The sequence below is a fragment of the Diospyros lotus genome, chromosome 10, assembly GCF_014633365.1.
Source record: "Diospyros lotus cultivar Yz01 chromosome 10, ASM1463336v1, whole genome shotgun sequence".
NCBI classification, from domain to species: Eukaryota; Viridiplantae; Streptophyta; class Magnoliopsida; order Ericales; family Ebenaceae; genus Diospyros; species Diospyros lotus.
The window spans coordinates 22,676,319-22,700,939 of record NC_068347.1 but is presented as its reverse complement, the minus strand read 5'-3'; the positions used below and the strand labels follow the sequence as shown (position 1 = coordinate 22,700,939).

Below are 24,621 nucleotides of genomic sequence, written 5' to 3'. Positions count from 1 at the left end.
GCGCATCTGAGTATGGTTCTGCAGAAGCTCAGGGAAGAGTAGTTGTATACGAAGTTTTCTAAATGTGAGTTTTGGCAAACTCGAGTTGTATTCTTGGGACACGTAGTCTCAGGTGAGGGTATCTCAATAGATCTAGAGAAGACCAGAGCCGTGATGGATTGGTCGAGACCGATGACAGTGACAGAGATTCGGAGTTTTCTTGGCCTTGCCGGGTATTATCGACGGTTCATAGAAGGCTTTGCATAGCTAGCATCTCCTCTGACGAAGTTGACAAGGAAAGGTGCTAGATTTATTTGGGACGAGTCTTACAAGAGATCATTCCAGGAGTTGAAACAGCGTTTGACTTCGGCACCAGTACTGATGATACCCAAGAGTGGTGAGTTATTTATTATATACAGTGATGCCTCGCATGCAGGGCTAGGATGCGTTTTGATGCAGGATGGCCGAGTGCATGCTTATGCATCCAGACAGTTGAAGAGGCATGAAGAGAATTATCCTACCCATGATCTGAAGTTAGCGGCCGTAGTGCTTGCCTTGAAGATTTGAAGGCATTATCTTTATGGCGAGAGAGTCCAGATATACACTGACCATAAGAGTTTTAAGTACCTCTTTTCGTAGAAAGAACTCAATATGAGACAACGACGTTGGTTAGAGTTGCTCAAAGACTATGACTGTGAGATCCTCTATCACCTAGGTAAAGCTAATATGGTAGCAGATGCTTTAAGTCGCCATGGAGTGTCAGTTGCAGCTATGATGATGCAAGAGTGGTTTTTGCTAGAGCATATTAGTGATCTTACCATCTCAGTGGCACCAGATAATCTTACCCTCTATTGTGCTGTCATGAGTATCCATTTAGATCCAGAGGGTCAAATTCGCGATCGACAGCGATAGGATGTGGAGCTTGGCGAGATCATGGCTGATATAGAGAGATTTAGGCCATTGGGGTATAGCCAGAGAGATGACGGTTTGCTATTATTTCGTGGACGGATATGTGTGCCGAATGACAGTGATACCAGGCAGAGGATCCTAGAGGAAGCTCATCGTTCTCCCTATACTATCCATCATAGAGTGACGAAGATGTATCAAGGCTTACGACGTCAATATTGGTGGAGCGGCATGAAGATGAGCGTAGCAGAATTTGTATCACGATGTTTGGTGTGCCAGCAAGTCAAAGCTGAGCATCAGAGACCCGCGGGATTGTTACAACCTTTAGTTGTTCCAGAGTGGAAATGGGAACGCATAACTATGGATTTTGTCTCGGGATTGCCACAATCTAGTTAGGGATTTGATTCGATATGGGTGATTATCGACCGATTGACTAAATTAGCGCACTTCCTACCCGTCAAGAAGACCTATCCTATTCATCGACTAGCCAAGTTATATATTGACGAGGTGGTGAGACTGCACGGAGTACTAGCCAGTATTGTGTCAGACAGGGATCCTCGGTTCACTTCGCGATTTTGGGAGGCGTTACAGAGTGTTATGGGGACCCAGTTGACTTTTAGTACAGCTTTCCACCCTCAGACTGACGGGCAGTCGGAGCGGACCGTACGGACTTTGGAGGACATGTTCTGCGCTTGTGTATTGGACTTCCATGGGAGCTGGGATGACCATCTGTCGCTAGTAGAGTTTGCCTACAATAATAGCTTCCAAGATAGTATCGGGATGGCACCTTTTGAGGCGTTGTACGGGCGATCGTGTAAATCACCGCTTTCCTGGACTGAGATTGGGGAGCGAGCGTTACTTGGACCGGAGTTCGTAGAGCAGACGATAGAGAAGATCCAGTTGATTCGGGCTAGGATGAAGGCAGCTCAGGACCATCAAAAGAGTTATGTGGACAGACGACGCCGGGATTTGGAGTTTTCTATGGGTGATCATGTGTTCCTTCGAGTCATGCCAATGAGGGGTGTTCGACGCTTTGGAGTATCTGGCAAGTTGAGTCCCTGTTATGTGGGACCGTTCGAGATACTGGAGCGAGTTGGACCGTTGGCTTACCGGTTAGCTTTACCCCCTTAGCTAGCTCACGTACATGATGTCTTTCATGTCTCTATGCTTCGCAAGTATGTGGCAGATCCCGGGCATGTTATTGATTATCATCCGCTCGTGGTGCAAGAGGACGCGTCATACACTGAGTTGCCTATTAGTATTGTGGATCGGAAAGAAAAAGTGTTCCGCAACCGTACGATTCCCTATGTGAAGGTCCAGTGGCAACGACATACCCCTGAGGAGGCTACTTGGGAGCTAGAGGAGGAGATGAAGCAATTTCATCCTCAGTTATTTGCCTAGCCATGTACGAATTTCGAGGACGAAATTCTTTTAAAGGAGGAGGATTTGTAGAGACTCGTAAATTACAAATTAATTTAATTATTCGTTATTGGGGTAATTTAATTTAAAAGGAATATTAATATAATTTGTTGTTATAAATAATAATAAATCATGTGGTTTTAAGGAAATAAGAAATTAAGGTAATTAATTATTTATTTTAGAATATTTTTTAGAATAAGTAAAAAATTGAAATAAATTAAATTGTGTGATTTTTGGAAGTTCCGGGTGTTAATGTAAATATTATAGGGGGTCTGTGTGTAAATTATGGAAGTTGGGAGGGGGCTGGTGCGATTGCTGTAAAAGGGACCAGGGATCCCTTTAAATTTAATGCAGCGCGGTATATGTATGAAGGCGTGTGTGGCGCGGGTGGTTGCGGGCGTGCGTGGGAGGCGGTTGGTCGCGGGTTCGAGCCCGCGGGTGTGCGCGCGAGGCAGGGGATTTTGCTGATTTTTAATCAATTATGGGCGTTCAAAAGGATAACGTTTCGTCAAGGGCGGTGGCCTCCAGGGCTGGCTCCGCGGCTGCCACGTGGCCGCGCCTCAACCGCTCCTTTTTACTCCTATTTAAGCCCAAATTCGGGCGTTTTTCTTGCAATAGAACAGCGAGCGACAGCGGGAAAAAGAACAGCGTGCGTGGGAGAGAAACTGGAAAAAATTAGTGAAGAAATCAAGATTAAATCAAGTTTAATCGAAGTTTTAATTAGCTAGGTAAGTATACAAGCTAGTAATTAATATTGTGTACGGTCGAAATTTTGTTTAGAGTCCAATTTTGGCAAATTATTGGGGTGTTGCAGTTTGTATAATTTTTACCGCATTGGGCTAAAACAAGCCTAAGGATATCTTCGTAAAGGCAAGTTCTTTATACTCTCTACAACGTTTCTTTCGTTGTCAATTTATTTGACCTCCTTTCGTTTATTTCGGCCGTTAATCGATTATGGAATTTAGAATGGTTTACTTTAAAATTTAATTTATTAAACTGACCTTGTGGATTTTATTTGTTGGTTGTCTACGGTGGTTTGTGCCACCCCTTATGCCTGTGGGAATGATGCCGTACTCACCCGGGGATAGGTTCTTAGTTGTTCGAGTATTATTGTAGATTTTGGTTGTTCATAGGCTGGAGCGGTTGGGCAGTGGGGGCAAGGGTCGGCTGTTCGATGACATTGGAGTGATTATTGTACGATTTTTCTTAGGGCGTCGGCTGGACACTCCTAGTCACTGACCATTGACCGGTGCCAGGCACTACTGATCAACTTTGCTGTTATGTGGTTATAGCATGACTGGTTACATTTTATTCTTGTTACATGGTTTGGTGTGCATATGGGTATGGGCTGCATGTTGGGGTTTTCATGATCTGGTTATGCTTGGACATGAACATTCTAGTTTGGTTATGTTGCATCCAATACGGGCATATGCATCGCGTGTGGCTTACTATGTGGGCGGAGCATGGCCTGATGCCTGGATGTATGGGCGCCGGTGTATCACGTTGATGGTCACTATGCCATTGCATCTTTATGTGCATTGCATGGTTACTGGTAGTTATCTGTTCTCGGACAGGAGGACCGTTCTGAGGGAGCTTATGGTTTGGGTGTTGGGAGTACCGACATGGACACACGGGTGACAGGAGTACCGACCCGGGACAGCGCGAGCATGTTTGTTGGAGATTTATGTTGTCTCTTAGGGCAGCGGCAGGTTGGTATAGGACTTGGGTGCCCTATGTCTTGTGTGAGCTCCAAGGACCGGTATGTGCTTTTATTATACTGCACTATTGTATTGTTGCGTCTCATGGCTTGTGTGTACGTTCGGGACTGTGTTTGGGGTGATCTCCTCGTCTGTTTAATTTATAGCCTTCTTTTTCTTATAAACTTGCTGAGTCTTGCGACTCACCTTGTTTTCCATCATTCCAGATAAAGGCAAAGCAAAGTCCGAGAGCGAGGATCATTTTACCTAGCAGCCAGCCGTATCAGTAAGGAGTATAGTTATCTTGCCCCTGTTATTTATGATATTTTGATAGGATTTTTGTCTCTTATTTTTTACTGTGCCGGGTTGTTCCTTGTATCTTCTAGTTGTTGGCATAGGGTCTGTATATATTTATATACTCCGCGACCACTGTTCTAGCGGGGTACCTATATGCGTGCATGTATATAGTTTTGCTTCCATTGTTATATTTCTTATGTATGCATGTCAGGGTATTTTTGTCTTGTGTTTCATTCCTTTCTCCCTTCCGTAGGTGCACCCGTTCGGGTAGTCCGAGTGGTTGGGATATCAGGGCGGGGGTGCTTACAATACATGTGTATTTTATTTTGTGTCCATCTTTTATTATTGCGCCATATTTATTTCTACTATGATTGTTGAGTATCGTGACTCATTTTGCTTTAACATCATTTCAGGTAAGGGAGATGATGTTTGAGGATGAATGATATGGCATTTGTTGTTTTCTAAATAGCTATGTGTATGAGGTTCTTCTGACCGAAAAGATCTTTAGGAGTGAGTTGTGGATAAGAGTTCAAATATTATGTTTTGTTAGATTTAAATGATTGATGCTTTGTTATGTAGGAAAAAGCTCTTGAAATGCATATTTATAATTATTTAGCTTCCGTCGTTGTAAATTAAGTTATTTGTATTTAGAGGTTGGTCAATGTTAATAGAGTTGAAATTTCAAACCTTACATTGTGGTATCAGAGTTTGTATAAAAAAAATTGAAGAAATTTTGGACCTTATATTGCAAACTCTAGAGTTCAAGAGAAAGTGAAAAAACAAGTCTCGCGAAGTCTAGAGTTCGGAAAAAAGGTGAGTAAGCGAAAGAATAAATTGATACAAATGATTTTTTTCTTTAGGTTATTTTAGTCATATTTGAATATTGTTGTGTAGAAAAATGAGTAGTTGTATATAGAATTTTCGTTTCAACCATTACCAATATACCTTTTAGATATGAATCCAAATTATCAAAATGGCCTTATGCATTTTTTTTTAAGAAAAATCACTATTTCTTATTCTTTAAATTTTTGTTAAAAATCTCTTAGTATTACATTAAGATCTTTCAAAAAAAAAAAAAAAAAACCAAAGTTTTAAAGTTATGTGAATAAAAAGGCAAAACACTTAGGCTGCGTTCTATTTGCTTTTCAATTTTCAGTTTTGAGTTTTGAATTCATTTTCAGTTTTCTATTTTGATAGTCTGTTTTTAGAAAATTTAAAACACGTTTTATTTGTCATTTTAAAAAATTATTTCTCAATACAGAAAATTAGAAAACGTGTTTTCTTTGAAATTTTTGAAAATAATCTTTTAATGATATTTTATTCAATAAATTAAAAATATTTAATGTTAATATATTATTAAAAATATATATATATTTTAAAGTTAATGAACTTTGTAATATTTTTTCTATTACAATAATAAAATATGAATAAATAAATAAATATGTTTTAAGTTTAGAGTTCGTTTTGGATGAAAATACTCAAAAGTTGTTTTGAATTTTCTTTATAATTTTTTTTGTTTTCAAAAATACATTTTTAAAACACAACAAAGAGAACGTATTTTTATTATTTTAAAAAATTAAAAATTAAAAATGACTTAAAAATAGTAAAGAGAACGCAGTCTAAGGGTTTAAAATTTTTTGAGTTAAAGAATTGACATGTTGGATTCCTTATTTTATTCTTTTGTTAGAACTTCTATAATTGTTAGGATTTCAACAATTGAACCCTTCAATTATTATTAGGATTTCTTTACAATTTGACAATTAAGTTATGGTATTTTTAAAAATTTTATTGAAATGATAGAGATTGAGAAAAAAATTATAAAGATAAAATACTTACTTTAATTAATTTTTAATTTTAGGGAAGATTTCTATAATTTTTTAGATTAAAGGGGGGAATAGATGTAATTATACCAACTTCAACGCTAGTTAGCCTAATTTAAAAAAAAAAGACAAATAGAAAAAAAACTCATTTTTTTTATAAATTTACGATTTTATCTAATTATTTTAATTTTGATAATTATATCTTAATTGACTTAATTTTGTGTAATTTTATCTAATATTTAAAATTAATTTAGAAGATGTGTGTTAATTCTAATGTGACATGTCATATATCATTTAATAATAATATTTATGTGATTTATATATATACATAAATAAAAAAATGATATAAATAATTAATTGATTTTATGTCTGTAATCTATATAATTAATTATATATATATTATTTATTTATATATATATAAATTTTATAAATATTATTATTAAATAACACATAATATATGAGATCAACATTGATACATGTCTTTTAAATCGATATTACGATAAAATTATATTTAATTAAATTAATTAAAATATAATTATCAAAATTAAAATAATTAGATTAAATTACAACTTCACACAAATTATATTCAAAATTGCGAGGTCAACATTGACACATACCTAAAAAAAAAAAAAAAAAGCTGAGATTTTGGGCTCGCAAGGGTCCCACGCAATCTCTCTTTCTAAGCTTTAAATGGGCGATTTGTTCACTTCAAGGGTCGATTTATAATAAATAAATAAGAGCGAAGGGCAAGTAGTCTCTTCTCTTCTCTCTCACAGAGTCGATCTAGGCAGATCTGTTGAGTCCTCAAACCCTGGGGGTTTGAGCTGCGTTTCCCTCTTCGTTCGAAAATCCCCTTCTCTTCGCAACGATGATATCGACGCACAAGCTCAAATCCGTGGATTTCTACAGGTCAGATCTATGTTTCCGTTTCCAATTTTCATTCTAGTCGGTTTCTAGTAGGAATTGCGCGTTGATAGTGCATTTGTTTATGGGATCGAGAAAGGTAGTCGTGGGTTTATTCATGGACGCGTCTGAAATGTTATCTTTTGATTTATACTTAATGTCTCGGTTGATGTCGAAGTGTTTTGGTTTGGCATGAACATACATAATGCGATTTTACTGAAGCTTTTACGACAAATTTAGATGTTTGTGCAAGGTTTTGCTGGTATTTATTATGTATGAAGTCGAATGAGAAGGTCATTTCTAAAATGGTTCTCGAAATGGGGGTGCCAAGGGGGACAGAGTGAATCCATACCTGACATTTGGTATTTACGCACACGACGTGGCTGCTCTCAAATTTGTAACAGGCCGAGCTTTGGATTACATTGAATATGTACCTAATTTGTTAATTCATCGTGCGATTTTGTTTAAAATATTAGTTCCTATGATGATCAACGTATGAAAGAGACAAAGACTTATGTACCATAGGTAAGAATTTAATAAAGTTCGGATAATTGAATGGTAGAGTGCTTCCAAGTTCACCATCAGTTTCTTTAGTTTTATTTGTTTTTATTTTTTATTAAATGCATAACTTTCAATTTGAATTTGAAAATATTGAAGTTTGGTCTCTTTGTTTGTTTAATCAATCTTTGATGGGAAGTAATTCTGGGGTATGCTTATGATGGATATGTTTTGTACAAACCTTGTGGATGCTAAGCTTAAAGAATCTAGGAGTAGCTAGAGCAAGGATGATGTGGTATGTTTTCATATGGAGTTGGCCTCTTGAATGTATTTCTATGGTGGCAGACTATTGTATGATGATGGTTGTCAATGATGATAAGTATGTGATGGTGGTATACTGTCTTTTGACCTATAGTGATAGGATGGGTGGGAGTAAGTGCCTGCACTGGAGGTTTCTAGGGTTGCTAAGCAGTACCAATTTGAAATTCGCAAAATTCATTTTCTGTTTTGGCATACTCTTAGAGAGAAGGAGGGGGGAAGTTAGTAGGGGCAGAAGTATATAAATCCATCAAAAAATGCTTCTATTGATGCACAACCTATCAAGCAATCACCAATCAGACTGAAATGAGTGGAGGGAAGGGGGGAGTGACTAGGCAAAATGATTTTCTGGGTTCCAGCCTATTGTGAGAGAGAGGGAGAGGGAGGAGGAAGGAAAGGAGTTTGAGGTGGCAGTCAGTTGAGTTTCTTCTACTTCTTCTTCTTCTTGGATGGACCAACATATCTCTTTCTCTCTTGCAAGCTTATATAATACACCATGCCATCTGATGAGAATCATGGAGGGCCAACTAACAATGATGCAATCAAATCAGTCAATCCAATCAACCGTGTTGGAATTGGATGAATACTAATTCCTTTTTGACTAAGATTCTTATTTAACAAGATATTTACTTATTTCCTATATAGTTTAGGATTGAGTTAGTTTTATTATTCCAACTTATAGTTGGATTTGGATTAGCTTAGTTTTATTAATCCAACTTGTAGTTGGATTGGGTTACTATTGTTATTCCTACTTCTATTTGGAGTGGGCTAACTAAAACCCATTATATTTAGGATTTGGATTTTTATTAGTTTTCAAGTAGAATTAGGATTTAATTATTTTGGCCTATTTAAAGGCTTTACCATTGTGAAAAAGGGGAGAGAAGATTATGAATTGAATTTGAGATATTTCTCTTTTCTATATTGTTCTTCAATGAACATAGTTTCGAACTTATCAAAGGAGTGATTTCTTTGTGGCGTTCAAATTTTGAACTTATCAAAGATCTGGGCAGTCTTTGTGGCGTTCAACAACACAATTCTTGGTTCTTGTTTTCGCATATCAACGGGTCTAGATTTTAACATAATCTAGGTTCTTGATTCGTGAATCAACGGGTCGAGAATTATTTGCTTTATATCTGATTTTGGCTTTTCTGGGGTTCGTTTCAATCTTTTGTGGGTTCCTTTGGCTTCATTCCATCGCGGGTTCGCATCAGTTGCTGTCAGAGTTCTGAAGCGCGTATCACCATCCTTCATGTCCACATAGGTAGTCCATGTCATTACTTAACGGTGAAAATGAATAGGAGGTAATGACATTGTAAAATTGAAACACCTTACAAAGATTGGCTTGCAGATCTCTCCTATTCAATCATAGTTTGCTGGAGCATCAGATATCTTAAAGGAGCACAGGAGTTCTAAGTTAGATGGGAGCTCTCAATTGAGGAAAAATGTTGGAGAAAATAACAATAGATAGTATTTTGTGTTGCTGTGTGTTTACTTTGATTAAATTGTTGTTAACTAATATATTTATGTTTGTTAAATTTGTTATCCTTTCTGTTAGTGAGGCTCGGCCTCTTTGTATTAATAGCTGAGTATAAATACCAACTATCTTATGTTTTATCATTCATTTCATAAGCAACTTGATTGAGGCATTCTTCTATCGCTTTCTTTTCCTATTGTTTTCTAATCTTTGAATCTCACATGGTATTAGAGCCTGCTATGGCTTTTAATCCGAATTGTAGTGCTTTATCTTTCTCTCGATCTTCTGCATCTTCTCTTTTTGATTCACAACTAGAATTCTCCTCGGTTGCTAAAGTACTTAATTATAGCCCAACCAAGTTAAGTACAAGTAATTACCTGTTCTAGAAGGCGCAAGTTCTCGCCATAGTTAGGGTGTACGACTTGTCGCAATATCTTAAGAAACATCCGCCTCCTCCTAAGTATCTTTCGAATCCTGAATTGAATTTGAATTCTGAGTTGAATTCAAATGCAGAAGGCTCAGATGTCTCGATTCTTAATCCAACTTACATAAACTAGATCAGATCAGACCAGCTTCTCCTTGGATGGCTGTTTTCAACAATGGAGCAGGAAGTACTCGCTCAGGTGATTCATTGCAAGTCTTCATTGGAGGTATGGATTTCAGTTGAGAATTTGTATTCTTAGGGGGTGTTTGTTAACCAAGATAAGAGGGAGAAAATGTTAGATATGGGAAGCATTCCGGATGTTTGGTCTTTCCAACGTGTTTGTTAACCTTATCTGACCATTTTCGGAAAAGGCCTCACGTGACCTCTTATCTCCCCCTTTCAAGATAAATTTATCCGACCTCCCCCCTCGGATAAATTTATCTGGCTCTTTCAAGATAAGGGTGAATTACTTATCTGCCCCTTGTAAGATAATTAATGCCATTTAGTGCATTTTAAAGAGTTAAATTTATTAAAAAACCTTATTTATTTAACTCTTATAATTAATATTTTTTAATATATTTTTAAATTATTATATGTTTTGACAATTTTTAAAATTTAATGACATTATTCATTTCATTGATTTTTAAAATTTAAATTTCTCTCTCTCTCTATATTTTATTTAACTCTTTTCAACTTTTTTTAAATTTATTTTTGAACATGAATTTGAAAAATAAAATATTATTTTTAATTTTAATCTTAATTTTTTTGACAATTCATATTAATCATAAAATACTATTTTAATTATAAATTTGATAATAGGGATATTTTGGTAAAAAACCCTTATCTTGGTGCTTATCATATGTATTAACAAACACATGGAAAGAAAAAATACAATTATCAGTGAATTCTAAAAAGTTTAACAAACAGTCTGATAGAAATCTTGAAATGTTTCCCGGCCTTATCTTGATCATTCCATATCTTGGTCCGGAAAACATCCCAATCTTATCTTGATACCACCTTATCTTGCTCATTTTAACAAACGCCCCCTTAGCAAATAGTGGCGAAATCCTTTCAGTTGAAACAACAGTTGAGGTCAGTAAAGAAAGACTTTCTTTCTGTTAATGACTACATTTTGAAAATAAAGACAATTGGATATGCTTTGGTTGCTATTGGTGAACCCCTAGTTGATAAAGACCTATTGTTAATTATATTGAATGGATTGGATCATGAGTATGAAACTGTTGTTAGCTTGATTACTTATCAAATGGATGAGATTAATATTGAGAAGGTTCAATATCTCTTGCTTATGCATGAGCAATGACTAGCTACCAAGAATCAATCTGTTCTTTCTTTTGTTAATTTTGATATGGCTAGTTTAATGAATGTTAATGTTGCTTTGTATGTATCAAGATCTGGATTTGGTGATAGATTAGCTAATAGTAGAGGCAATTTTGGTTCTCGAGGGGGTGGTTATATGAATAGAGGGAGTTGTGGTTGTGGTGGCCGGTCTGGTGGTCGATGTGTGTACTGCCAACTTTGTGGGAAACCTGGTCATTTGGTTGACATGTATTATCATCGGTTTGATAGGAGTTTTCAGAGATTATCTCCTCAGAATCAGACTGCTGCTAGATCTAACAATCAATTTCAGCTAGATTATCAAGCCTTTTTGACTAGTCCTAATGAATCTAATGAGACTTACATGGCTGAGGTAGGTTCTTTGTCACCTTATGGACAAACTTTTGAAACTCAGTTCTTTCCTTCTTCTTCTCGTGGAGATGCTCCATGGTTTGTTGACTCTGGAGCAACCAACCATATTACTACCAGTCTCAACAACCTATCTCTTCACTCTCCATATCACGGTAGTGACGAAGTAGTTGTTGGTGATGGTAAGAAATTGCCTATATCTCATGTTGGTTACAACAATCTATATACTAATACTACACCTGTTTCAATTCTTGACCTGCCTAATGTCTTACATGTTCCACATATGAACAAAAATCTGCTTAGTGTTTCTCAATTAGCCAAAGACAATAATGTTGTTGCTGAGTTTAACTCTACTTCATGTGTGATTAAGGATAAGGACTCAGGACTAGTGTTGAATACTTAAGGAAGGTTTATATCAATTGACATCAGCTTTTGGTTCTGCTGAGTCCAAGCTTGTTGTTTCGTTTCATCAATGTCTCCCAAGTCTTTGAGTGTTGCTGTTACAAGTTCTTATTCTTTACACAAATGTAAACAACAGAATCATTTTATTCCTGATCTGTTGTCTAGTAGTGTTGATGTAGCTCAGACTACTTCAAATAATCTTGTACAACAGTGGCATGCCAGGTTGGGGCACCCTGCTTCTCATGTACTGAAATGTGTTTTGAATAAAATTCAAGTTTCTTGTTCAAACTCAGATTTTGCATTTTGTGATTCTTGTAAACTTGGTAAGCTGCATCAGTTACCTTTTTCTCGTTGTCCAATAACAACACATCCTTTAGAGTTGATTTATGTTGATGTATGGGGTCCAGCACCCATTGTTTCCACTGAAGGGTTTAGATACTACCTTATTCTTGTTGATGCTTATTCTTGATATTCTTGGTTGTACCCTTTGAAACTAAAGTTTGATATTCTCTCAACCTTCATTGCTTTTCATAAATTAGCTAAGTTGCAATATAACTTAAAACTTAAAAGTCTACAAACTGACAATGGTGGGGAATTTAAAGCCTTCTTGCCTTATCTTTAATCATGTGGTATATAATCTAGATTTACATGTCCTTATACACACCAACAAAATGGTGTTACTGAAAGAAAACATAGACATGTTGATGAAATGGGGCTTACCCTTCTATCTCACGCACATATGCCTCTTAAATTCTGGGCAGAAGCCTTTCAAGTAGCTGTTTACACCATCAACCTATTACCTTCAGCTCATTTGAAACTTAAATCTCCATTTGAATTGCTACTTCATAAAGAACCTAACTATTTGCACCTTCAACCTTTTGGATGTTCATGCTTTCCCTACCTAAGACCTTACAATCGACATAAGTTTGATTTGCACTTAGCTAAGTGTGTCTTTATTGGACACAGTTCAATTCATACAGGGTACAAGTGTCTACATCCTTCGGGTAGGATTTATGTTTCTAGACATGTTCAGTTTAATCCTATTGAATTTCCTTATCTACTTTTGTTTGCTTCCTCAACAGCTAGTCCTGTCCAATCTTCTTCTTTGTGTCCTTCTATTGCTATTTTTCATTCATTTCCTTCTTTTTAGTTTAAGGTTCCTAAAGTAGCACAATCCTTAGTACCTTCTCCTCAAGTAACTCAGTCTTCATTGCCCTCACCTTCCTTTGATAATTCAATGACTTCCTTTTTACCTGTCTCTCCAAACCAGCAACCATGTACCACTTCTCATTCACATTCCTCTCGACCTAAAATTATACCCTCACCCTCTGTTCTTTCTATGATCACCCAATCTAAATCTAAACGGCTTCTTTCATCTCCTCATGCTCTAATAAGTAACCTAGAACCTAGCTCAGTCAATGAAGCTCTCTCAGATCCTCATTGGACTCTGGCTATAGAGGAAGAGTTTTCTGCTCTTCAACGTAATAACACCTGGGAATTGGTTCCTTTCTCCCAAGATATGAATTTAATTGGCTGTAAATGGGTGTTTCGGACTAAATACAAGTTTGATGGTTCTATCCTTAAACACAAGGCACGTTTGGTTGCTAAAGGGTTTCTTCAAACACCTTGAATAGATTATATGGAAACATTCAGTCTAGTAGTTAAGGTTCCAACCATTAGAGTATTATTTTCTTTGGCAGTTCACTTTGGTTGGGATATTTAGCAAGTGGACATTAATAATGCCTTTTTGAATAGGGAGCTTATGGAGGATGTTTATATGTCTCAACCAGGTAGTTTTGTTGATTCTAGATTTCCTTCTTATCTGTGTAAGTTGAAGAAATCACTGTATGGATTGAAACAAGCTCCACGAGCTTGGTACACTAAATTGAGGTTAGCATTACAAGGTTGGGGTTTTTCAAGAGCTGTTTTTGATGCATCTCTTTTCATTAAATGCACTGATGCTGCAATGCTCTTTCTTTTGGTGTATGTTGATGACATACTTGTCACGGGTTTTGACCCTATTGCTTTAAAGGCACGTATTCAGGATTTGGATGATCATTTTTCTCTCAAAACCTTAGGTTTAATAAGTTATTTTCTAGGTTTTGAAGCATATAGAGATGCTGAAGGTATGTACCTTACACAGTCGAAATATATCTTAGATCTTTTGAAGAAGGCTTCTATGCAAAATTGTAAGCCTTGTGATACACCTCTGACTTCTGGGTTTTCATTTACTGATGAGGGAGAGTTGTTTTCAGATCCTTCGCTATATTGAACTATAATTGGTTCTCTTCAATATTTGACTCATACTCGGCTTGATATTTCCTTTGTGGTGAATAGACTGAGTCAGTTCTTATTTTCCCCTAAAATGGAGCATTGGTTAGCTTGTAAACGTCTACTTCGATATCTTAAGGGCACAATTAGTTTGGGGCTAATGTTTAGACCTATGGTAGGTGCTCTTTCTTTAACTGTGTTCACAGATGTTGACCATGCTGTGTGTAAGATTACACGACAGTCAACTAGTGGTGTTTGTGTGTTTCTTGGTCCAAATTTGATAGCTTGGAGTTCTAGGAAGCAGTCGGTGGTGGCTCAGTCTATTGGTGAAGCAGAATACCGAGCCATGGCTCAGGGAGTTATTGAAATATTGTGGTTACAATCCTTGTTTTCTGAATTGGGGTATCCCCTATGTCATACTCCTGTTTTGTAGTGTGACAATATGGCAACTAAAAGCATAGCAGAAAACCCTATTTTCCATTCCCCACTAGGCACATAGAGGTAGATGTGCATTTTATTCGAGAAAAGTTTAAAAAAGGTGCAGTTGAGATTAGATATGTGCCTACTTTGCATTAGGTGGCTGACATTTTTACTAAGAGTTTGCCTCGTGATCGTCTACATTATCTATGTAACAAGATTGGTCTGCAGATCTCTCCTATTCAGTCACAGTTTGCTGGAGCATCAGATATCTTAAAGGATCACAGGAGTTCTAAGTCAGATGGGAGGTCTAAATTGAGGGGAAATGTTGGAGAAAGTAACAACAGATAGTATTTTGTGTTTTTGTTTGTTTACTTTGATTAAACTGCTGTTAACTGATGTATCTATGTTTGTTAAGTTTGTTATCCTTTGTGTTAGTGAGGCTCGGCCTCTTTATGTTAATAGCTGAGTATAAATACCAGGTATCTTATGTTTTATCATTCATTTCAATAAACAACTTGATCGAGGCATTCTTCTATCGCTTTCTTCTCCTATTGTTTTCTAATCTTTGAATCTCACAGCTCTCACCTACCTTATGCACTCCTCTTTTATCTGAGCTTGGGACCGATTCATTTTGGTAAATGAAGATAAATTATAACTCTAGTTTGTTATGAAAAATGCCATTCAATATAATAATCAAAGTCAACAATCTTATCAAATGTATTAACATTTTGTGGCACATTAAACAAAAGTTAAATAATTAATGAACCTTCTATCAAACAAGTCTTAGGTTGTCATCATCTGATACATAATCACAATGTTAAAAATATCAGCAATGCAAGAAAAAATCTTTGATGTCTTCCAACTTTCAAGTGGCTTGTCCTAAACAAATTCTAGAGTGTTTGATGAGTATCCAAGTTTGATATCATTTCAGTCTGATTGCCTCATAGGTTGTGCATCTATGGAGGCATTTTTGGATGGATTTATATACTTCTGCCTCGCTCGAATACATGTTTGTACAAATTAGCATGCATGTACTTGAGACACCTGACTCCTTGGTCCTTTATTTCTTCATGCATGCCTTATAAAATGAAGATACCTCTTGTATGAAAGAAGAAATATCAAAATGAAATATAAATCCAAGTTTCTTTCCTGTTATCTGCCATCATTTCCCTTTCAGCAGGAAGAATTGTTCTACTTCTAGTTTCATTCTGAAATTAGTAACTGAAGAAAGGAAACAAGGATATTTTACCTGTTATTGCCTTCATCTATCCTTTTCTTCTCTTTTTGTTTTGATGTACTGTTGCAAGTGTAAGTTGTGCTTAACATATTGCATCTTCTTATACTTATCTACTATCTTCTATATCAGTCATTACATTCTTTTGGTGTATCACTTTATATTTACCTATCTATTTTCTTTTCTCAGGAAAATTCCCAGAGATTTGACAGAGGCATCATTATCTGGTGCTGGTCTGTCTATCATAGCTGCCTTATCAATGTTGTTTTTATTTGGAATGGTAGGGAGCTCATTTCTATTTGATTAGAGATTTAGGGAGTTGATATGTTGATCATGATTCATGACTGATCATCCTTTTGGCTATTCAGATATATGTTCATTTGAGTCCTATTTTAAATTCTATTTTTATAATTTTGTTTCTTATTTTCTCCCTACTCTGATTCCTTGACTATCATAATTATTTCTAGGAATTCAGAATGTTTCCTAGATGCATTACATGCACACATGCATTCTCTTTTAGCAAAATATCATGCTTAATTGTTTTGTGATTTTGTTTTCATTAGAGAATTAAGTTTTAATTTTTTATTTGGCAGGAACTAAATGATTATTTGACAGTGAGCACATCTACCTCAGTTATTGTTGACAGGAGTCCAGATGGGGAATTCTTGCGCATAGATTTTAATATCAGGTGTGTCTTTATAATTGCAGCTCTATTCTCATAAGAAAATACATTCTAGTTTTCTCATTTTCATTGGTTGGTTCTTTTCTTGGATAAAGGAAAAAAAAAAAAATGCTAGAAGCAGCTGTAAAAACCTAACTAGTCTTGCTTTGGTAAATAAAGGGATGTAAAGTCATGTTCTTTGACTTGAATGGAGGGTTCTGTGAGCTGCATCCCTTCTAATACATAGCACATCCCTACCCCTTGGGAGGTGAGACCACTTCCTCAATATACAGGACATGTCATAAATGCAGTGAGTGATTGGATTGGACTGGGGAAGACTGAAACTTCTGTTTTTTGGGCTATTACTGATCCCCTCATGAACCCAGTGACGTGTGCAGGCATGGGCTTATGGGTATGGTGATAGTGCCTAACAAACTCGTGCAAATTTAGTTTGTAGCAGCTGTGCCCCATGCTCTTAGTTGATGCTATTTTCTAAATTTTATAAATTTATTTCTAAGTATTTTCTTTGTATGTCATACATTGAATTTCCTACTTGCCTGTATGTTTGATTGCCGGAGAAAAAAATAAAAAAAATATCCGTTGTAGCTCATTCTATAGGGGCTGGGACTGTGTGCTGTGTGTATCATTTTTAGTAAAAATGCTTTACTTTCTTTTCAGCCACGTGAATCCACTTTGGTGTGTCTGCAACTAACATTCCTTAAATTGTTTTTGTAGCTTTCCTGTACTGTCCTGTGAATTTGCATCTGTTGATGTGAGTGATGTCCTGGGAACAGTAAGTTCACTGACCCATTACTTTTTTTCTAATTAGTACTCCTTGAACAATATATTTAGATGATTAAACATGTTCAACCGATTGATTTTAGCAATTGGTCATTTTTCTTATTTAATCTACAAGAATTATTATATTTAAATCACAATATAGATGTTTGTTTAAATTTTAGTATTATTATTATTTCCTTTAGTAGGCTGGAGGTCTAGAGTTCATATAGCCAAACCGGCCTAGTGGGATTAAAACTTATGATTGCTGCTATTGTTATTTTATTCCTTTAGCAGCAAATAAAAAATTTGTTACATTCTTCTATTGTTTATTTCTCTTATAAACCTGCTTTTAATGACAATATATTCACACTACAAATTCAGTTGTACAATGTTTTCATATCCCTAAAAGTTTCTTTGATTGTACACCATTTAATAAAAATCAAGACAACTGGGTAGTTCTCTCCTAACCAAAAAGATGTAGTTTGAGAGAACACAGCACAATCGAAAACTGCATGGTGGCAACATGACAGTGTGTTAAGTGAGAGAAAATGCAGAAACAGAACAGGAGAATTGCAGCAATAACAGAGAGGAAGAAAAGACATAGGAGATAGATAGGGAGGTGAAGCTGCACAAATTAAAGAAAAATATGCAGCAGAGCAGGAGGCAGAGAAGTGAATGGCAAGGAAGAGGGCATTCTGGAACAGGGGCAGCATTGAGATACAAGAACAAAGAAGAAAGAGGATGAACTAGGGAAGAATATGCAGGCACAGAGACCCTACTGTCATGATCCTAGGGTTTGCCTAGGGTTTGAGTAGGAATTTGGAAGAAATCGTGGGAGAATTAGATTGAAAGAGAGGGAGATAACAGCAAGAATTGGGAGAGAATTATAGACAGAATAGAGATAGAGAGAGAATCAGAGGGAAACAAGAGAGATCAGAAAGTTGAGAGAGAAACAAGAAGTTCAATTATCATTCAAAAACATGACTACTACTTGTCATGATCCTAGGGCTTAACCTAGGATCAGTTTGGGAATCAGAAGAATCCGATTCAGCTAAAGCTAGGAATAGAAGGAAATTGAGGAAATTGGAAGCATGAGGGAGAGATTAGAAGAAGTGTTAGGGGGATTAGAAGAACAGAAAAGAGGGAGATGAAGATCAAGAAAGGGGAGAGAATTTGGAAGAGGAGAAAAACAGATTTCAATTCATTAATTTCTTGGATAAGGAAACAAACCATTACAACAACCTTTTATAGGCATATTTGCCTTCTAACAGCCTAGCACATGCTCCATGTGCTTCTAACCACTTGCTAAAATATCCCTAACCAACTATTCTATCCTATTACAATAATACCCTTTTATTGTTCATAGGGTCATGACACTACTCTAGATTACAACCTATTTATAGGCTTTCTAGGTAAAGGTACAAAGTAGCAAAGCAGTAAGTACAACACCTAACAATACATGTAATCTACTATTACTAATATGCCCTTGCAGTTGTGACAATTTCCCCCCTCCTTGAAAGAGTTTTTGTTCCCGAGAACTCACAGCTTCTGGCCCTACTCTTCATCCATTCCCTGTCTTCGCTATTTGATTTATCATTTTTTCTTTCTCCTTCTAGGTCTCTTCCTCCTCATGTTTATGTTCCTTCTCTTTTCTTTTTCCTGCAAATGTAAAATGTAGTCCTCAAAGATATCCATGATAAAGCTCTCTTCTTCTCCAGATGATCTATAAGTGCTAGTAATTTCCTGGACCTTCACACAGAAACTAGCCTTTCCTCAGCCTCCTGCCTCTTTCTTTGGTCTAGCTTCATGCAGTCATATATGGCTTTGGACCTCCTATAATAATTTTTTGGAATGCAAGAGGTCCAAAACTCCTAATCTTAAGACTACGTAAGCCTTATTATCGGTTTCCCTGGGGCCAATGTGAGATTGTGCATGTTCGAATTGGTTAATCAGAACTTTTGTAACTGCATGCGGGCCATCACAAACTAGACCCATCCTAGGGCAGGTGTCATAGGCATAAGAAAGCTATCTTCACTGCAATCCTCCTTTTCCAATGCTATTCCACTAGCTTCTTGCAAATATAAAACGTGATTGTCACCAATCTCCTTGCTCAAACTCTCTTTCTCGTCAGGGTATTGAGTTGCAATTGATGGGTCTACTTTTGATTCTTCCTCAGATTCCTGCACTATGTGATTGGCAGCCATAGAAATACCTTCATTCTGTTGGTTGCTCTTAAACTAACCTTTAGGTGGTAGTCCATGCTTTTTGTAAATGGCTTCCAGTGCTAATTTTTGCAGCCTCCCTTTCGCCGCAACCTGTTTTACAGTGATAGGATGCATCATCTTCATTACAGGCCGCAGCGCATCAAGTCCACTAATGAAACTCGTTACAAAATAAGACTCGGTCAAGGTTGGATGAGAATTGAGCACAAGTGCTTTCAATTTCTCAAATTTGACCATGTACTCCATAACTGAGCCCTCTTGTTTCAGCTTGTTGAGATCCTCTTTGTAACTCTCATCTCCGATCTGATTTAAGGAAACATAATATTTATTAGAAAAACATTCAGTCGGAATATTATCTTGATTTAAGGAAGAATGTGTTGCAATAAGGAAAGAAATCAAGGACCTATTGACGACTTTTTGATACTGTTTTCCCAAATGACTGTGCACTTTCAAGAAGTCATTCGGCCATCTCCACAATTCAATTCTTTGAAAATTCACTGTTGTAATAGCCTCTTGATCAGCTTCTAAGAACCTTTTCGGAAACTTATTTCGACACTCAAATTTAGTAAACTTAAATTCATTGAAACCTAATTTAACAAACCCAAACTGCCGCAATTGTTGCTTCTAGTTCAACAAACCTAATCTACTTTAGAAATTGCCACTAACAGTCACCTAGATCTAAATCATCCTTTAAATTCTAATTGGAATTACGGCTAGGCTATTGAATTGATTCTGTTGGCGAGATTAAGGAAGTTTTGAAGTTAATAAAGATAAGTGACATGGAAGATAAAGAGAAGATTTAAAGAAGTGGATAGTAGGGACAAATAATCCAAAGAGGGCTCGAGAATAAGCCGAAATTTATTCCTACTATTTAGGAGATAAACACTCCTAATTTATAGGAGGTATATAGTCTAACATTTCTCCTATTTTCTAGGAGAAAAGATAGCATGTATTGTATATATATTGATACCCTAGATCATTAAATTATCTAAGTAAGCTTTTGAGATTTTCAAAGCTTGTTTCAGATTCAAACTGAATCGCTTGTTGCAATCAAAATTAGTGCTAGGTTATCGAACTGATTCAACTTCTTGGAATCCGTTCTCCAGCAATTTACTTCAGAATTACCATTTCAATTCAACTGTAAGTATCGCATCTAGATAATTGCCTAAATTAAAACACCTCTAATATGAGTCGCCTTCCTAGATCGCACTCTCTGTTGTTCAGCAATTGTTCAAGATCCGTTTCCGATTGCGCCTTCCTTTTTGCCTCTATCACATGTAGCGACCTAGATTAGTTCCAAGAATTGCTTGCTTGTCACGTAACTAGACTATGAATTCTTATTTTTTACAAGTACAATGGTATTTGTATTTTGGAGGGAATTTGCTTGCTGGAGGAATGTTCTAGCAATGCAAGTTGTATGCAAGTTGATGGCAAGTTGGACAGTTTCTAGAAGGGACTTGGCAATTGCTTTAGCGCCAACTTCCCAGCTGGGGCAGTATAAAAGAGACTGACCCAGCTCATTGTTAGACATGATTTGATACTTGAATCAGTTTATTTTCCCTCCTAATTCTCTCTCTCTCTCTCTCAATTTCCCTCTTAGCTCTCTATCCTTACCCTCTTCTCTTCTTCATTATGCGTAATTCTCTCTCAATTGGAGAGAATTTCCCTTGTCAAATTTTGTATCTGACATCTTGGTATTAGAGCAAGTTCTTGGCCTGTGCATCGAAGGAGACTTCATATTTTTTTTCATGTAAAAAGACGGCAGATGCAGTAGCCACAACCAAACTGTTTTTCAGGGAGGTTGTTAGACTACATGGAGTCCCTAAAACCATTATTTCGGATCATGATACAAGATTCTTGAGTCACTTCTGGATTACTTTGTGGAGGATGTTCGATTTGTCTTTGAATTTCAGTAGCACAGCGCGTCCCCAGACTGATAGACAGATGGAGGTGGTGAATCGTATCTTGGGAAATTTGATTTGTAGCGTTTGCAAAGACAAGCCATGACAATGAGATCTAGTCATCGCTCAAGCGGTGTTTGCCTACAACAACGCTGTGCATAGTTCAACAGGAAGATCACCATTCTCCATCGTATACATGAAAATACCTTATTACTCGTTGGATTTGGTGAAATTGCCAAAGGTACTTGGTTTTAGTGTTGTAGTTAGCGACTTAGCCGAACAAGTTCAAGTGGTTTAGGAAGATGTCAAGCAAAAGTTGCACAAAGTGAATGAGAAGTACAAGGCGACAACTGACAAGTATCGGAAGCACAAAGTATTTGAGGTTGGTGATGAGGTCATGGTATTCTTGAAGAAGGAAAGGATTCCAGCAGGGAAGCAAAACAAGTTCAAGCTAAAGAAGTATGGTCCTTACAAGATTACAAAGAAGATCAATAACAATGCTTATGTTGTGGATTTGCCTACTCATATTGGCATTCCAAAACCTTCAATGTTGCTGATCTCTCTTTGTATTTGCCGGATGTGGAGTTATCATACCCAAATCATAATTTGAGGACAAATTCTTCTCAATTAGAGGTGAATGATGCAGTCACTATTTGAAGATGGAGAGAACTGGCCCGAAAGCATTCAAGACCCGGTCCAAACCGACCCATTCAAGAACCGGCCTAACAAGGGTCGAGACTTCATATTTTTTTTCCATATTCTTTTAGGGTTTTAATTTTCTTCATATCTTCTAGGTTTTTACTTCTATTAGGATTCTAATTAGTTTTATTTACCATAAAGGCATGGGTTGGCTGAACACTATAAATAGTCCTTAGCTAGGGTTTGTAAAGAGTTTTTTTCATTATTCAATATCAGTAGCCTATTTGGTTTTTCTCAGCAAAATAGGTTTGGTTTTGCGCCTACTTGAGGATCAAGTTTTAGCCATTGAATCTTGTTCTTTCAAGAGTCTCCTTCGTGTGTTTATTCTCTACAAACGCGCTAGAGTCTCCTTCATGTGTTTATTCTCTACAGATGTGCTACATGCTGCATCAGTATCAAACCTTGCCCCCAGCACCCCAAAACCAACAATATAGGGACAGGCTAATCGAACAAAGGAGGCAAGCAGGATTGTGCTTCAAGTGCGGTGACAAGGGTATCCTAGGACATTAGTGTAGAAAACAATTGCTATTATTGGAGGGAAAAGAAGAGGAAGATGAAACAATGTTTGGTGATATGGGGGAAGAAGATAATTGGGCCATCTCATTACATGCCATTAAAGGGGTGGCTAGCAGCAAGATAATTAAAGTGGAAGGGAGAGCACAAGAAGGCACTCTAATGGTACTAAGTGATAGTGGGAGTACCCATAGTTTCATTAATGTGGGTACGACCAAGAAGATGAAGTACCCATTGTCCAACACACAACCATTCTCAGTGACTGTGGCTAATGGGAACAAGGTGATAAGCAAGTCAACTTGCTTAGGGTTTTGCTAGGAGATGCAGGTTGAAGTATTTGAAGTAGACTTCAAATACTAGTCCCATAGTATTTGAGATTATTCAAGTTGGGAGGATGTCAATTAGTCCTTGGGGTAGATTGGATGAGGGGGGTGAGTCCCATTAGTTTTGACTTCAATAAGATGGAAGTGTCCCTAGACAAAGAAGGGAGGAGAGTGGTTCTCCAGGGAAATATGGAGATGGGATCTTGTAAAATGATGAAAGGGTAGAAGTTACACCAACTAATTTGAAGGAAAATGTCTTAAGTGGCCTAATTATTCTCAGTTGAGGCTATAGAAGAGTGGGAGGAACAGGAGGAAGCAGAGGGGAATGATTCTAAAATTGGCCACAATCAGTTGTAAGCTACATGGTAGGTATTTGACTTAGCCTTACTTGATTTATTATTGGTTGAACATCAAGACTTATTTGTAGAACCTAGTCTCTACCACCCGAGAGACCCTTCAACCATTCTATACCACTAAAACCAAACACTGAACCTATTAATATCAGATCATATAGATACTCACCTAAACTGAAAAACGAGATTGAGAGATTGGTTAAGGACATGCTCTCTCTATCAATCATCAAGCCTAGCCATAGCCCTTTTGCCTCCCCTGTTCTATTAGTCAGAAAGAGAGATGGGACTTGGCGTTTTTTTGTTGATTATAGATAACTAAATGCCATTGCCATTAAAGATAAATTTCCCATACCTATCATTAAAGACCTATGTGGAAGTATAAATGTTTTGTATTGTTGTACTTGCTGTGCTTAGTTTGTTTCTATTGTGTTTCTGGTAACTTATAGTTATTGTTAGTTAGGTGCTGTTTATTAATAAGAGTGTCGCGCTATATGTATAAATAGCCACGCCTCTTGTTTGTTTGGCATTCCTTAGATCAGTAAAGTTATCGAGAGACTTTTTTTCCCTTCTTCCTCTTGTGTTCTTTGTTCTTTTGTGCCCTAGAATTTCATTACATGGTATCAGAGCCAATGGCTTGCAATTCGAACTCCTCTTCGTCTCCTTGTAATTCCTCTTCCTCAATAGCATTGCAGTTTGATTTTTCTGCGGTGGCTAAAGCGTTTAGTTTCATCCCAATTAAGCTCGACTCGAGCAACTACATCTTTTGAAAAGCACAGATCCTTGCAACTCTTCATGCATTTGATCTCGTGCCATTCGTTAATAAGGTGTCACTGCCACCGAAGTATCTGTCAAGTCCAGATTCAGTGTCAGCGGATGGTGTAGTTGTTGATGCGATCAATCCCGATTATCTGGCCTGGATGCAGTCAGATCAATTATTGCTCAGGTGGCTATTTTCCCCGATTAACAAGGAGGTTTTCGCACAGGTGATTCATTCTGAATCATCTGCTGAGGTATGGAATTCCTTAAAAAATCTTTATTCGCAACAAATGATTGTTAAGTCATTCCAGTTAAAACAACAACTAAGGTCTCTTAAGAAAGGTGCATTGTCAGTGAATGATTATGTCTTGAAGATTAAGACTATAGGCCATTCGTTAACAGCAATTGGAGAACCTCTAGATGATAAGGAATTGCTTCTTGCTATTCTAAATGGACTTGATCATGACTATGAAACAATTGTCAGTTTGATAACCTATCAAATGGATGAGATTAATATAGAAAAGGTGCAATACTTGTTGTTAATGTAACATCCCACATCGAGTGATCGGAAGGATCGTAACAACTTACCCTGATGGACCTACGCGAAGTTCTCAGGAGTTACCCATCCTTGAGCTTACTCAGCTTAA

General features: G+C 36.9%; 1 protein-coding gene across 1 annotated transcript in view; it reads left to right on the top strand.

Moving 5' to 3' along the window:
* Positions 1 to 6,845: 6,845 nt before the first annotated feature.
* Positions 6,846 to 24,621, top strand: part of LOC127811455 (protein disulfide isomerase-like 5-4) — a 58,907-nt gene continuing 41,131 nt past the window's right edge. Inside the window, exons 1-4 of the mRNA XM_052351340.1 lie at positions 6,846 to 7,027; positions 15,956 to 16,046; positions 16,360 to 16,454; positions 17,163 to 17,220. Of these exons, the coding sequence (XP_052207300.1) occupies positions 6,987 to 7,027; positions 15,956 to 16,046; positions 16,360 to 16,454; positions 17,163 to 17,220 (285 nt within the window). The 5' untranslated portion in view covers positions 6,846 to 6,986. The remainder of the gene's footprint in view (positions 7,028 to 15,955; positions 16,047 to 16,359; positions 16,455 to 17,162; positions 17,221 to 24,621) is intronic.